Source organism: Symsagittifera roscoffensis, chromosome 7, assembly GCF_963678635.1.
Source record: "Symsagittifera roscoffensis chromosome 7, txSymRosc1.1, whole genome shotgun sequence".
Taxonomy (NCBI): Eukaryota; Metazoa; Xenacoelomorpha; order Acoela; family Convolutidae; genus Symsagittifera; species Symsagittifera roscoffensis.
In genome coordinates, this window is record NC_087068.1 from 6732746 (window position 1) to 6749880 (window position 17135).

At 34.9% G+C, this 17135-nt stretch overlaps 2 protein-coding genes across 8 annotated transcripts in view; one reads left to right on the forward strand and one right to left on the reverse strand.

Annotated features, from left to right (window-relative positions):
* Positions 1-17135, forward strand: part of LOC134851742 (coiled-coil domain-containing protein 63-like) — a gene marked incomplete in the record, with an annotated part of 375128 nt that overhangs the window by 109163 nt on the left and 248830 nt on the right.
* The window catches only part of LOC134851608 (phosphatidylcholine:ceramide cholinephosphotransferase 1-like), a gene marked incomplete at its 3' end in the record, with an annotated part of 36808 nt that continues 20013 nt past the window's right edge, over positions 341-17135 (reverse strand). For all 7 annotated transcript variants that reach the window (XM_063867758.1, XM_063867757.1, XM_063867762.1 and 4 more), the window contains 3 exon segments: positions 341-523; positions 3407-3595; positions 4155-4323. In XM_063867758.1, the coding sequence (XP_063723828.1) occupies positions 341-523; positions 3407-3595; positions 4155-4323 (541 nt within the window).

Here is a 17135-nt window from a genome sequence, read left to right on the forward strand (position 1 = left end):
GTCTATGGCCGCTTGTCTATTTTTTTTCAACTTGAAGGGCTCTATTTTGCCGTGCTTGCATATATTTGATTTAAACTTCGTAATTAGAACTTACAATTGCGACTCATATTTTGAAAACAAGATTTTTCAGCCCCCCCTCTCCACATCAATTAAATTGAATTTTATGCGCAAGCAATTGACGTTAAAAGGTTATGTACGAAGTCCCAAATGGGATTTGGAACTGAGAATACCTGCCATGTTTATTTAGCATACCAAATTTGACAGCAATCGGGCATTGTAATTATAAGTTTTTATCAGTATAAGTCGTATAGAGGGGACTGTGAAAGTGGCGACATAGTACCTAGTATGTCTATGGTGTAGTGTCCTCTGGATATGACGAGAAAGAGGGCGGCCATGAGGGATGCGAGGGCGGAGAGGCTCCTTAGGAGGCTGCATGACTTGGGCGAGTACTGGTGGATGGTGAGGTACTCGAGGGTGATGGTGATGGTGTGTCCACTGAAGAAGTAGTTTCCACAGTAACCTTCTGAAACACACCAAAACAACATTTTAAAAATAACTCATCATCACAAACTCAAATTTTGAAAAATGTGTCGAGAAACTAAAATGGTTTCAAAAAATGGGAGCTCGATATCTTTAAACTGATTTGTTAAACAAGTTTTAACAGTAGTCAACACTGCTGGTCCCGCCCACCGCGAAGCACTGAATGATCCGACTGCCTTAGAGCTATTATGAGACAAATTTTTGTTCCGACGATTGAAAATGAGGAGAAATTTGGTATTCGGATGTGTGTGGTTTAGTTTTTTTCCACGTAAAAAAATAGGTACCACAATTAATCATTGGAATGGATCAAGTGTTATATAACTTTAAAACACCCTTTCAGTTCGAACGACATTTGAAATTTTGAAAAAAAAGCTCAGCGTTGAGAAAAACCTGCCTGGGATATTTGATTTTTGGTGCAGGCTTATTTATGGTTAACTTAAGCCATTTACAATTGCTTATTTGCGCCCAAACTTAGTTTTACTTAAATAAAATAATTTTTGTTGTTTAAAAGCAATTTGTTAAAGCCATTTTGCGTATCAAAAACTTTGAATGCTCAAAAAATTTTAGTATCAAAATTGAAACAAAATTTGAACAATTTTTTTTGGTTTTCTTAAAACGTGTTTTCTTTGTTTTCTAGTATTTTTTTCTATGAAAAAGGTTTTTCTATTATGATTGTTCAATATGCTAAAAATGCAGTTTTTTAATCTGATCCTTTCATGGAACCACGCAAAACAACGAGATTAATTGTAGCAAAAAATGTTGTATTTTTTAAGACTATGATCGGAGCATTCTGTGCTACTCGAAATGAAACCGGCTATCTTCGTTTAATTTGAATATAGTATGCATTTAGCTTCTAGTAACGCATTATCTCAATGGAATAAACCAACGATTATAATGAACAAAGCCAGCAGACATTGGGAGAAGAGTCATGAATGCAAGGAAATTACTGCAAGGAAAAAATCCTGACTTGGTTTTTAAAAAACTTCAATTACCTAACTTTAAAGCAAAAAAATATGGCCATAAAGTTCGTTGAATTTCAAGAACAATTTATGGTTGACTTTTTGTATAAAAACACTTCAATTTAAGAAAATTGGATCAATAGGTAATTTATTTATAGGCTGGGAAATCTGAAAAATTTAAATCGAAAAAACTTGATCAAATTTTGTGGAACTAGAATTGGATCACACTATTGTGACTTTTACACTTTTGCTGTTTGATAATTGAGCTTGCCTTCTTTCTCACGAAAAAAATGAAATGAACTTACAAAAAAAATCGAACCGCGGAAAATCAAACTTTAGCGTGAACAAAATTAAAAGACAATTTCCTGAAAAAAAAACAAAAAAAAAATTACCAAGACCTATATAAAAAGAATTCATTACATTCATGACACTTTAACACTTAATCGATTGCAAGTTTAGTATCCCAATTTTGATAAGCATGCAATTTTCAAAAACTCTTACCCAAAATGAATATTCCGTTTTCTTCAAAACTTGGAACAGAAAGATTACATAGACATTTTATTCTTAGATTGAGCTCAACGCGTCAATTTCTTTCAGATTTAATTGACTTTTTTGTTTGGAAAGGCTGGTTAAAAAGTCAAATTGCTATAAAGAAAAAATCACACTGAGCATAAATATTCCGTCAATTTCTCCAAAAGTTTGAAAAATATTTTAAATGTCTGTTTAGGCTTAGATAAATTAAGAATCTGTAAATATTTAACATTTATGGCAGAAAAAAAACCTTGACGGGCCGAGCCAGATTAATTGGGATTCGCAAACAAACATATGTGAACGAAATAGCGCCGATTAGGTCGAATCAATTTATCATTCTGTGAAGCGCTGCTCTGAACACAAGGATTGACTAAGAAACGAAAACAACACTGTTTGTACATCAGAGCAAAACCCTGCGACTATTCTGACTATCCCATAAAAAATGTCAAAAACATGATTTTTTTTTTCAATTTTGTCTTCCTTTTATCCCTTTCGCGAAGAGAGGAGTTCTATAGCATCTCGCATCGTATCAATCAGACCAAACTGTTGATATCAATTCAATTTGAAATAATCTAATTCGCCGTGTACGCTTTTTCTGAGAAAATATTCCCTTAACTTTACAAAAACCGATCACAGGTAAAAATCGGCTTAAGTTTGAGCGCAGGACAAAAGCATTTGTCAGTTGTTACAAAAAAAATCAAAAACACTTTAAAAATCGCAATTTTTCTTTCTCATGCGAATTATAAATCGGACTTTTGGTTTGGTTTATTATAGGTCCGAGCTAGGATTTTTTCGGGGAAATTTTTAAAAGCTTGTCTGCAGACTTCATGGTCATACAAGTACAAATCTACGCACGTTTCTAGAACACAGTTTGGCATCGGAATGAAAGGGTGGGTTTTTAATAAAAAAGACCAGTAATTTTTTTGACTATTTTTAGGTTGATCATTGAGACCGGCTATTGAATTTTCTCAACCAAAAATAAAAATTCGGCGACTATAATTTTGAAATGCTCACCTGCCCATCTCGGGTAAAAACTAATCCTTCTATCAATAATGTGACCTGTTTAACCATTTGTGGTATTGCGGTATTTTATTTGCAAAATGGGAGAAAACAAACTCAATTCTAATTTCGTTAGTAGCGGGGTTTAGGATCTTAGACGACCAGAAAATAACGGAATTTAGACAATAACCTGCGTGCAAATTGCGTGAAACTTGTTTCAGACTTAAATTATCTTTTGGCTGAGTAAATACTGGTTGTCCGTAAACTCAGTTTCTTTAAGGTCGTCTAATTTACTTGTCGTCTAATTTCCTAGGCCCCGTTGGTAGCCGCATGCTAAGCGACACACATGCCAGTAGGTCGGTCCCCGGCGTACTCACTGTTTGGACTGAATAGTGATATCCCGGCTGAGAAGTAGACGGAGAGCAAGTGTCCCAGTTGGGTGGAGGGGGTCCCGTCCGAGTGACTGCACTCCATGTCCCCACCGGGAAAAGGCAGGGTGGTTGAGAAGAGACAAATTGCACGCAGCAGATACAGGGTGCTGAAGATGAACAGAAATCGACGCAAGACTGAAACAGAATTGAAAAAGAGCTAAACTGTCGAATAAAAATTATAAATTCTCAGAAAAGGAGCTAAATATTCTCGGAAAAGTAGGTAAATATTCTCGGAAAAGTAGGTAAATATTCTCGGAAAAGTTGCTAAATTTTCGAATTTTATCGTAATATCTTCTGCTCTTCTACCGTTAAAAAAACAAAGGCGAAATAAGACTGCTCTATTTTGTATCAGATAATTTTTTGTCCTCAATTTTTGCTTAAAATTTGATCGCAAACATTTTTTTAATGATTTTTTACTATTTAATTTTTTCATTAGTATTACAATGGCTGTTTTGGGTTGAATTTAAAAAAAGCTGCTGTTCAACGCAGGTTGACCAAAAAAGTGGCCATCAAATAGTGCACAATGGTGAGCATATACACACTGTGCGCAACAGTTACAGGGTGCTAAAGATGAAAATGAACCAACAAGCATTTGGGCCCCGTAATGAAAATCTGCTTTTTCTATCTTCAAATTGAAATTTGGTAAAATATAAAACTTACACTGAAATACTACTCAATTTGAAAATTCACTCACTGATGCTGCTGTTTCTGTGCAGTGTTACAATAACCACTGTTACGATGCCCTGCACTATTAGGATGAGCTCGGCACACGACAACGCCCAGAATTGAGGTGACACGAGGTCAAATACGAGGTCACGCAAAGGGGGCTGGTTCAGAGGCATGCGGTCATTGCCAAACACCACCTAAACAAATTTAAGAATAAATTGAAAAAGTTCATATTCAGAAATACAGTTTGATGTTTTCTCAAAATATTTTTGAACTTTGGAAAATTTCTTTCTAAAGTTTTCGGTACACTTTGTCTCAAAATTATTTCAAGATTTTTATGTAAACGGACTAAACTTCATCGTAGGTTGTAATTTGACTTGTTGATAACATAAGATTAGGATAGTTGTGTAAAAAGAAGTCGGTTGCTACGCATGTAACCGAGAAGGGTCCTAAATTTTTGAGAGCAGTTACAACCACTGAAATTAAGTCATGAAAAAACTGTAGAAATAGCCTAGATTGCCAAAACTTCAACCCATCTTACATTCTCTCAAAACGTAAGGTATTGGAGTCCGTTTTGTTTGTTTTAATTTAAAATAGTTTCCACAACACAATTTCTCCAAACTCATTAAAAAAAATTATCCCAAAAGGAGAAGAAGAAAATGAACTCGAATTCTCCAGTCTTAGACCAATTCACTTTTACCCGTCCTTGGCAAATTAATAGAAAGATTTTTCAATAACGGAATGCTAGATTGTGTCATTCGACCACAAAAGCTACATCATGCTCATTTCTGTTGCAGACCAAATTGAATTACAATTGATGCTGTTGCTTCCCTAGTAGAAGAAATCAGATTTGATTGGGACCTCCAAGCCATTGAAACTCAGTATACTTTCCTTGATTTACAGAAAAACCGTTAAGCACAAGGTTCTCTTGAACAAATATTATGATTACGGAATTAGAGAATCAGCTTATATTATTCTAGTTTCAAATTTATCAGATCGTAAACAATATGTATGAATCAACTGAATCAAATTACAAAGTCAAAAAATAAAAATTTCAGTCACAAGGGTTCTATTCTAGGTCCAGTTTTTGAATCTGTTAGATATTGAAACACAAACGCCTATCTCTACTCCAATGATAAGTTATAAAATTACTACCCGAAAATATAAACTGAAAAAAAACCAGAAAAAATGTATTAGCAAAAGCAACAGAAAGGCTGAATATAAGCAAAAATACTTTTGACTTAGAAAAATTAAAAACAGTTAACTTCACTAAAAAAGTGAGAGGAATAACTACTCAATTAAAAGAAACAATGATGACATTGAGCAAAAACACATTTTCAAATACCTGGGTTAGCATCTCGATAAAGTTAGAAGAATCAGTTGGAAAGAGGAGCCCTCTTCTGCAACTCTACCCCTTTGTTGATGACGGAGTCATCGAGGTGTGCGGGAAACTGACGCAATACAAAGACCTCGCAGAGGATCAATGCAATCAACTCGTGGAACCCAAGAAAAGCCAAACTCATCTTACAGGACAATTATCTAAAGTGTTTTCATGCTGCCGCAAATACGATGCTAGCTGAACTTCGAAAAACTTTCCGGATTCGGGACGCACAAGCAACAATTCGTCACCTCATACGAAACTGTGTGAAGTACTACGATACAACGAAGAGTCCAATTCACCATTGATGGGAGAACTACCCAAAGAAAGAATAACTCTTTTGCCGTGCTTCAATCACACTGGTGTGGATTTTTCTGATCCTTTCGTGACACAGAACGGCATGCAGCTGTCGAAATCAAGCATTGCTTTATTTATTTGTTTCAGAATACAGGCCATAAGTTTTGCGCTAACACTTGGTTAGTCCGCGCAGTTTTGTACTGCTGCTTTGAGACAAAAAAATCTGTGCTAGTAAAGGGGCTCCAGCGACGACGTTCTCACACAATGGACTGAACTTTGTTGGAATTAAAAACGAACTAAGGCAATTCCAAATAACCTAACAGAGAAATTCGGTAAAAGATGAATGCCGATTTTTGCAGATGCTATTGGAATCACATGGACAATAATTTCCCCAGGAGCTCAGGTGGACTTTGATTCCCCCAGGAGCTCCTCACTTGGGTGGACTTTGAAAATAAGGAGCGAAACTTGCAAAACCACATCTGATACGAGTCATGATGATATTTGTTTGACGTACGAGGAACTTTTTGCTCTACTGTACGACGCTGAAACAATCCTGAACTCATGGCCATTCCTTCCGATTCTTAACGATGTTTCGGACCTGCGGACCCTAACACTAACTATGATGGTGACAGGAAAAGAGATGCAGTTTTTGGCAATACCAGTGCCCCCATTCACGACAAGTACCCTTCAGCCGTTTGAAACACATTCAGCCAAACGGTGGGCCCACATGCATAAATTTATTAATATTTTCTGCATGTGGGGAAAACCATTCCCCTTTACAATGGCCACTAGCTCAGGTTATGGAAGAATTTCTTAGGAGAGACAATCAACGCCGTTCAGCGTAATGAGTTATGACCGAGGTGGTTAACTCATAGAGTAATTTCGGATAGGGTACACCGTCTGCTCGTCACGCTATCTTATTTTCGGCCGGATAGATTCGTGCAACTTCTTAGTCTAATACCGATCCTAATCTTACTCTTATACTATCTAGTCTCAGGTTGTTTAACTAGTCTCTGCTAGGCTCAATAGATCTAGGGTATACTGGTTTATTGCGGCTGCTGAAGTTCTCTTGGAGAGGCAACTAATTTCTAAGTTAAATTCAAATCTCTCTGGTGCTGAAATTACAAGTAATTTCAGCACTTACAAATAAGTGGGTTGTTAGTTAGATGGATCATGATTGGTTAATATTAAATACTTTACAATGGTAAAATATCTAATTTATCCAATCATAAAATGTAGTTTAGATCAGGTTCCACCCATCCGGGTTTTACAGAGTTTTTTAGAATAGTCTTTCTGCAATTCAAAGGATGGATGATGGACGTTGGTATTTGGCGAACATCATAATTCTTCTGGGTTCTCTTGTTAGAGAAGTTCCAGGTTCAATCGCTGTGTCTTCTCATGACAACGACTGGGTTTTCGCAACAAACTCAAATCTGATTTCAGAATGGTTGGCTATGACAGGTTTTTCTGATCCATGTAGAGAACTTCTTTTGGGTTGACCTTGTCTGGGAATGGCGTGGAGATTGTGCGTGGAGGGGATGCCTGGTTAGTCGGATCTGTACATATACTTGAACATCGAGGTGGTCATTGTTCTAGTTCAATGAAGTCCTTTTCTGCGAAGTCAAGTCGTACTCTAAATCCTTTGAGTTGTGATTGTGGGCGGCATATTGATTGTGGTTGGCCATTATTTTTCGAGTGTAGTGGGGTCATTTTGTCTTTGGATGTTCGTCTTTGGTGTTGTATGCTGATCTATATACTGCAAGGTATAATTTACATTTTAAAATTTTTTTATTAGTTTGGTGTTTTAATTATGATTTTGGTTAGTTGTTTTCACGAAAGCTTTTTTTTTGTTTTAGTTCGGTTATTTTGAAGAGTTACTCACCCTTGAGTACCTCTTATTAAAAATAGAAGTGTGGTCACAAAGCGTGGATGTAGCGCGGTGGGTTAGGCCGGCTATAGAGCATGCTCAGGACGTCCTCTCTGGTGGGTTAGGCCAGGAGTGGGAGTATGATTTCGTGCGGCTTCTGTGAGAGGTCCTGTTATGTGATAACGTTTTATGTTGGGTTTATTGTGGTTTTTCTTATGTTTCGTTGGTTGTGTCCTTTTTTCAAAAATCAAATTGTTTTTGGTATGGGTTTGTCTTTCGACTTTTTTGAGTTTTATTATTTCTTTCTTAGACTTTATAATAGTCTTCAAAAGAATAAATTATCCAGTTTTAAACTGGGTTAATCCGGTTTGGGTACCGTTGGTTTGCTTTTCTTAGTCATGCTGTTATTCTATGTGTTGTGGTGTTTAGTAAGCTGCATTGGTTAGTTTTGTTTAGTATATAATTCCTTTCCAACCGGGTTAAAGTAAAGATTGAAACTTGTTATCGTGTGTTAGAGTTGTTGAGTGTGAAAGCTTGAAACTAAAATTCATTATTTAAACAATTCTTCGTGGGCGAGCTGTGCGAGTTTGGATAGAATTCTTGTGCGAGTGAATGGAAATATCAAAAGGTTAGTACTGCATTTTCGTCTTATCAATTTACTACATAGAATTTCAATTTTACTGCTAGTTTTTGGGGAAAAATTAAGTTACAAATTTTCATCATTATTAGAGTTACTGCTTTTAGGGAAGTAATTTATAAATTAATTTACTACATTTGTATGAACTTTATTTAATTTAGCTGGTGCAAAAGGTTATTAGAGTTTTGAACAATTTGAAGAAGTTTTCTATTTTTTATTTTTCTTTTGTGTATTTTGCAGATGATCGTGAGATGAAGACTAAAAATCAAAATGAGACATGGATAAAGATTGGTTAGTTTTTTAATTTGAATTTATTAGTTAAGAATATGATAAATTATACTTACCTGTTAGTCGTCGGGGAAAAAACCGTGGGGGAAGATGTCGTGTATTATGTCGGAATTTGTTAGTAATTTTGCTAGTATGCGAATGATGTTTTTAGTTTGAAGCAGTGGCCAAAGCAATTGAAGTGCTTTAATGGTTTTTAGTTCTTCAGTGCCAACTGCAAAATCATAAGGTGTGTTTTGGATGAGATTATATAATTTGTGATTGTATTTAGTGTTGTGGATGACTTCTAATATTGGGATTTCTATAGGTTGAATAAATTCATGTGGGATAAGGAAGGGTCTGGATTCTTCTGCGTTGAAGGTCTTTGTCATGGGACAAAAAATATACATTTGGGTTATGGGATCATAATTGCGAAGAATACCGTGAAGGTTAGTATCTTTGATGCAATATGTGAAGTTAAGAAAAAATGGTGAAGTGTACTTAGAGTTAATAAATTGAAAACGGTGGTGTGGTTATCTTGATGGAGTGTGTAGATCAAAGTGATTTTGTATGAAGCGATAATATGTATATGTGTGGGTTTGTTTAGTGCGTAACATAATATCGTGTGAGCAGTGCAAATCTCTTTCATGTGGTGCAAGGAAATGAAAGGTTAGTGAAAATAATTGAAATTTTTCTTTAAAACTTTCGTAAGATTGTGTGTCGGTTAGTGCTTCAGAAATGATGTGATCGAATTTGCGATCAAATATATTGAGTGTAAATACATATGGTGTTTTGATGAAAATTTTTTCTGTGATTTGTGGGTTAGCGAAACGGTCATCATCTAAAAATTGGTCTTGGTTAGTTCGGATGATGTTGTGATCGTAATATTCTAGCGTGTATTCGTTAGCTCGGGGTGCAGTGTATGTTTTTAGTGACTTTTTATATCCTATATAAGTAAATTGTCTATGTGTTAGTGGTGTGGTGAGTCGATATAGCATATCTTTATTTCTTTCTATATCGATGTGAGTATTAGATAAAGGTAGGCAAAGGGGGTTAGTAAAATGATAATATGATGTCCAATGAAGTGTAGGCATTAAAACTTGTTCATCTACAAAATTACGTGTGTCGTTAGTGTTGTTAGGGGTGTTCAAGGTATACTGTGGAAATGAGGGTAGGGTGATGGCTAAAAAATCTTTCGTGTTAGTGTGATTTGGATGATTAATATATTCCCGGGCTGTTCCTGGTTTTGTTGGAAATGGATGGTTCGGGAATTTTCTTTTGAAAGTGCGATAAGCTCTATTAGTGCTATTTGATGATTCGGTGGATGTGGAGGATGGTGCTAATGATGCGGTATAAGCTGAAGAGGGTGTAGGGGTAGGTGGGTTTAATGATTCTATTGTGGATGAAATCTGGTTTATAGTGGAATTTTCAAGGTGGAAGGGTTGTTGTTGTAGGGTGATAAAATTATCTAGTTCCTGGGAGATTTGGGGAGTATCTGGAGAATTGGATGATCGGTCTGAATGAAATGAAGAGTAGGTTGGGGTGACTTGCGAAGCATAAGAGGGTGTAGAAATGGATGGGAGTGGGTTATTTGGCGGGATTGGTTGAAAAGGGGGTTTTGAAAAAACTGAGGAGTTGGTTTGAAAATTATTGGATGGAGATGGTTCAGAGTCTGCAAATTCATCAGGGGTTTCAATATCTGGGTTATTGAGTTGTGAGATGGAGTATAAAACTGAAATATGTGAATTAGTGTCTGAATTCATGCCTGATGTTACATTATTGGTTGGGAAATCGGGTGGCGGGAAAGCAAAAAGTGGAATTATTGTAATTGGAGTGTTGAGGTTGGTCGGGTGGGAATTTGAGCGGTGTAGGGATCCAAGTTGTCGGCTCATCGTGGGCTAAAAAAATTATTATTTTGAGACTGAAAAGCGGTGGTATGGGGTTGTTCTATAATTTGTTCATATGTATTTTCATCTAGTGGATGGTGTGTCATTATATGTTGAATGGGACTTTGTGATATGGTTGGTCTAAAATTTGGATTATGTGTTATTGCTAAATTTCGAAAATTTCGTGGGACTAGTGATAGTGCATGGTTATGTGGTAGGGGTGGTAACTGTGGTGCTGTAGGCGTTATGTCTACATTGTTATGTTCTTCGTCGTATGTGTTCTGTCTTGTTGCTATTTTTGTGTTGTATTCTTTTATTTGTGCGTCTAAAAGAATTTTGTTTATTGATGATGAAAAAATTCCAAAAAATCCTGCAAATAGTATGCGTGCTACACTTGCTTGTCTATTTACTTGTGTGTGTATAGCGCATGTATTATAGATTCCTTTTAAAAGCGAAAAAAGAAATCCTATAAAGTTAAACATTGCGTATAAAATAGTCAATTTTTCTAAGATGTAGTAGGGCCATCCTAAAAAATCGAAAATTTCATTTTTTAGTGTAACAAAGCAAAAGTATTTATAGGTGAAATATCTTGTGGTCTATATTTTTCACCGTTTAGATATATATAGTCTTTGATGTCTTTAAAATATCCGCTATAGTCTTGTGTATAAATATCTGCAAATCCTGCGGTTTCGGCAAGTTTGCGTAAGTTTTGGTCAATTGATTGTCTTTGTATAGTGTCCATTTGTGTTAATAATTCTTGGAATTGTTGTTTTCTAATGTGATGTTGGATATCGGATTTTGAATATACTCCAATTGATTGTAGGTCAATATTTGGGTTTCGAGCAATAGCTCTGATGCTTTCAGGTGAAAATTTTTTGAGTGATTGCATTAATGTGGGATATGGGGTGAGAAGGTAATATTTATCTTCATCAGGGTTCAGTTGAACTACATTGTGGCTATTTTCTGATCCACATGGGACTGCGGTATCCCAAAAATAGGTTCGTCTTGAAAGCGTGTCAACGAAATGTACTTTATTCTTATAAAAGATAGGGATTCTTTTATAGCATCGTTTATCTTCAAAAACATATAGTGGTGATACTTTTTTGGTACAGGTATAAAACCATAAAATGTTTCCTTCATAGTCTAAAAAATTTGATCTATTTCCTGATAGTAAATATCCTGCGTAGGGTATTTTTAATACTGCTAGTGCAAGTGATTGTAGGATTTGTGTCCTTTCTAATTCGCATAGTTGGTGAAGTGTTTCTAATTCAGAGAGTGACATTTCTTGAAAAATTCGGCTAATTGTGTAGTCTAATTTCATATCTAGGTGAATATCATAGTGGATATTACCGAAATATGTACTATTCATTAGTGATAGTTCTTGTAAACGTGTGCTTCTAGTGTCATGGGGCTTTAGATGTCCACCAGGTTGACTTTTACTTTTTTGAAAATCAACTGGTATATATGATGTTCCTTCGTTTATGGGGTGACCTGTGGCGTATGGGTCGATTTTTACTTTTCCAGTGGTCATGTCGAATCCTTTTTCGTATTCAACTAATATCTCGGAGTATTGTGTTTTGAGAAGTGGATTTCTGTATTTACATGCAAGTTCTGTTTCTTGATATATTTGAAAACGTGTCAATTTATTTTCTATATTGTGTACGTTTCTAAAATTAGAACTTTGTCTTCGTGATGGATGGACTTGTTCATATGGAATTGATTGTATAAAATATTTTTCGTGAAATTTTATCATACGAGCGTGTATTTTTGCTACTTGAAATGTTGTACATGTGTCTTCGGAGAACCAAACAATTGTTGCTTGTGTTCGTGTTGTAGGGTCACAATAGCCTTGATCGTTTTTACAGGGTAATCTAATTCCTTGATAGATCATTGTGTTGTCAGATAAATCGCGTGTGAGTTGTTTTTTTTTCGAGTTGTATTTTCCAATCGAAAAACATGATTTCATGATATCCTTTATTTTTTGTGTCTGCTTTGCAGTTTGATGGGTCATTTATACCAATGTGTGGTATCCAGTGTTTATCGTGTATATCATAAGTTAATCTTCCGTGTGCGCCGTTGTATGGGTATTTTTCATCTAATTTTATATGTCCTTGATATCTTTCAAGTTCTGCTTGATGTACAGAATCTGCAAAGACTTGGAAATATACCAATGTTCTATCTGTGTTTTTATTTCTTGTGATATTGAGTCTTAGTAACTCGTTTTTACAATCTTCGGGATTTGAGATGTAAAAGTCGTTCGATATTACTCTGGTAGAATGATTCGTGGTCAAGTCGGTTTTTATTTCCATTTGAGACTTGTGAACAATGTACTTTCTTTTCAGAAAATGTTGCTGTGAATTTATATCCTATAACTATTGTTGCTCGGGCTTTTGAATAAAGTGTCGCTATTACATTTGTTGTTTCTATGGCTTGTGGTTCTGTTTCGCATTGTGATACTTGATTTATTGCATATTTGTGTAGTGTTTTTTGTTCGTTTTCTTCACAATCGTAATGTGTTACTAATAAATCTTGGGGTCCTGTGCGGGGGGAAGGGTTTATGTTTTCATTGGAGGTTATTAGAAAAAGGAGTTGGAGAAAAATTAAAATTTTTAGAATATACATGTGTATGACAATCCTGAGTATGGGTTATAAAATGTGATGTAACCAATTGTCTTTTTGGTATATCTGTCGTATTTGTATATCACTTCAGTTGTTATAAACGGTGGTGGTAGGGATTGAGCTGTTATATTTGGTGGGTTTAATGGATAGGGATGTTGAGTAATGTTGTTTAATTTAACCGTGATTTCAATTGTAGACTATTTTGTTGGAGTATTTGGATGTTATGATCACGAATGTCTTGGTGAATGTCTTGTCTCACCAGAAGGTCGCACCAGATGAGTTATGACCGAGGTGGTTAACTCATAGAGTAATTTCGGATAGGGTACACCGTCTGCTCGTCACGCTATCTTATTTTCGGCCGGATAGATTCGTGCAACTTCTTAGTCTAATACCGATCCTAATCTTACTCTTATACTATCTAGTCTCAGGTTGTTTAACTAGTCTCTGCTAGGCTCAATAGATCTAGGGTATACTGGTTTATTGCGGCTGCTGAAGTTCTCTTGGAGAGGCAACTAATTTCTGAGTTAAATTCAAATCTCTCTGGTGCTGAAATTACAAGTAATTTCAGCACTTACAAATAAGTGGGTTGTTAGTTAGATGGATCATGATTGGTTAATATTAAATACTTTACAATGGTAAAATATCTAATTTATCCAATCATAAAATGTAGTTTAGATCAGGTTCCAGTAAGTCAAAACCGCAAGGGGTTGCTAAATTCGACTTTTCATCAAACTAAAGAAGCTCCCAATCAGTCTTGAATGAACTTGGTTCATTCAAGGTGGTCGGCAATGTTGCTTGCAAAACCAGGGTTTGCATCTCGATAAAAAATAGAAATCAAAGATCAAAAGATTGTTTTCAAAACAAAGTTGAAAAAAATGCGAAATCATCTATCAATTGCGCAACACTTTACAAAAGCATCAACTGAGCCAGCTTCAATCATATATGTTTGTAAAACTTCTATGAAAAATTATTTACTGTGAATGTGAATTTTTGTGTCTGAGGAAAATATTCACTTTCGATGGAATCTTCAAATTACATAGCAATCAAACAAGAAAAAAATCAGTGATGAGTTCTGAAGATTACTTTAAGTTTTCAATTATAACTAGAACAAGAATCATTTACAAGTATCGCATATATTTCCTTTTTTTTGATTGCAAATTGACTTGGAATGAAATTTTCAACTTTCTCTAATACTTTCTACAGAATATAGTAATCGGAACTAATGGGCTATCAAATTTTCTATTCTTATTTTTTCTCATAGTAACGGTTGTTTCCAATGTTTACAATTTTGTCAAATTTTATCAAATTTTTAACAAAACATTTCATTCATTTCAATAGTTGTCAAATATGAGTATTGTGCAAAAGTTTAATTGCAGTACTAGACCACTATCCCGTTTAAAACTTTGTTTTTTCAAATAAGAGACGTCTGAAAACAGGCAAAACGTGTCTAATGACAGTCATTTTGGTTGTTCTTTTAGGAAAAATTTTCAGTAAAAAAAAATTTATAAACGTGGAACTATACTGAAACAATTTATTTTTGTTCCGACCATTGAAAATGATTAGGAACTTTGTAAAGGAACTTTGTATTTCGGTGTGTTTTAGTTTTCTTCTTTGTTTTCTTCGCAAAATCAGGTACCACAATTAATTATCGGATTGAATTGCGTGATATATCATAATAAAACCCTTTCAACCAGTTGTGATTTCAACCAACTTAAAAAAAATCCATTTTTAGTGTCGAGAAAAACCGGTTTGAAATTTTTGAATTTTGTCTCAATTGAAGTAATAAAAAGCAAGCGAGCAGGCTTAAAACATCTGAATTATGCCTGATTTAAGACCTTAAAACTAATTTCCCAGCAAGTAGAACTAGGTTTTGGAATTTTTCAGTTTCATTTTGATAACCAAAAACTTCAAAAATTTTCCGCTAAATTTTTTGAAATATGTTTTTTTTAATTTCTTTTGAAATTTTCTTGTCATTTTTCTACAGAAACTTTTGTTCTCTTTGCCTACATTACTATGACTGCCTTTTATGCTGAAATTATATAATAACATCATATCTTGCTTAAGACCAAGCAGAAAAAACTACACTAATTTTGAAAAAAAATGTGCTAAACTGTAGGTTTCTAAAAACTATGATCTGAACGCTCTGTGATACTTGCACACTAACCGACTATCCTTGTTATTATTTAAATATGGTCTAATCACTTTTTTATTAGGAAAAACGATTTGAAATCAAGCTCAAGTTGAACTCAAGTAATTATTTACAAAGCTAATTAAGGCAAAAAACACAATAGCAAGATAGAACTGGGAGCTCGCTGACCTCGCAAGCATTATCTTTTTTACAATGCAGTATCAAAAAAGTATCACGATATGCAATATCCTGTGGACCAAAATTTAGCATGTTCAGACCATTGGGACCAGAATATGGTATGTTCAGAAAATACTATGCTCAGACCATGTGGACTGAGTGAATCCGCTTTCAGACCGTGTGGACAAAAGGAATTCAGTGCCAGACCGTGTGGACCAACAAAATCCGGCTTCAGACCGTGTGGAACGAAGGAATCCGGTTTCAGACTGTGTAGACCAAAGGAATCCGGTTTCAGACCGTGTGGACCGACAGAACATCCCGGGTTGACCTCTATACAAAAAAAAGCTTATCATAAAGTTTCATACAAAAAAAAATGGTTATCATACAGTTTCATGCATGGGTTCTATAGAAAAATGGTTATGATAGGATGTCCATTTATAAAAATGTATGATAAAATTTTTTTCATTGAATTTTTTTTCAGGAAAAACTTTAAAAAGAGTTTTTTTTGGTAAATTTAAATGAACTTGATTCGTTTTTTGATTAAGTTAGATCAAATAAGCCCATTTTTTGTTTTTTTTTACAAAAAATGTTTATCATACGATTTCTATTCTATGAAAATGGTATGAAAATTTTCAGACTTTGCAGACTTATGTTCAGGCTTTGCAGACTTATGTTCAGACTTTGCAGACTTATGTTCAGATTTTGCAGACGTATGTTCAGACTTTGCAGACTTATGTTCAGACTTTGCAGATTTATGTTCAGACTTTGCAGACTTATGTTCAGACTTTGCAGACTTATGGTTAGACTTTGCACACTTATGTTCAGACTTTGCAGACTTATGTTTGGGCTTTGTAGACTTATGCTCAGACTTTGCAGACTTAAAACCACGACCTCGACCCGGGTAAATGCAATTTTTTAAAATATTTTCTAGAATTTTGAGAACCAGCTGATAGAAATCGTGACAAGATTTGGACTTTAGCCTTTGCTGTGTTTATTTGATCTACTTAAGGCTATAGTTTCGACTTCGACTGTATCAAAAGCGTGTCAATAAGTGCTTTTTATTCCATACGCGTTTTTAAGGTAACTAAACGAGCGAAAGCACGACCCTGCCCATAGTTACTTCCCAATTCATAAGATGATCGTAAAAACATGGTTGTAAGATTATTGCCTAAAATGGAGTCATAAAATTTTTTATTTTTCTCACCACATAGCAGTTTTTTTGCACAAAATGAATATTTAAATTAACCTTAATTATTTTCTCTCTCTGTCTCTTTTTCCTATTTAAATTTTCAGACAAATTTAAACTAATGTTTTTGCTTACCAGGTTGGTAAAAACAAATTTTAAAAGAACTTAGAATCGTATCATTCTTAATTAAAATAGCGACGCTGGTTCAAGTAACGATCTCAATTTTTTGTTTTTTGTTTTTCCGCAACATAAAAGGCAAGTAAAGAGCATCATCGTCCGAAAAAACAAATGTGAGCTCATAAGTTTGAATTTCCTGGGTGATTTGCGAGAATGTTTCCACAGCAGCAGAAACTGGTTATCAAATACTGGTTATTTTACGGCTTCAAAAACTTTTGATCAAAATTTTTGATCTGGCCAATTTCTTCCAAAAAATTTCATCTAGCATGTGTCAAAATTTCAGTTTTATAACTGAAATAATTGCAGCCAAAACGACAAAAACTCAAAAAAAAGAAAATTCGTTCATCCGCTCGCTGAATTCATTGAAAATCCGTTCATCCGCTCGCTGAATAC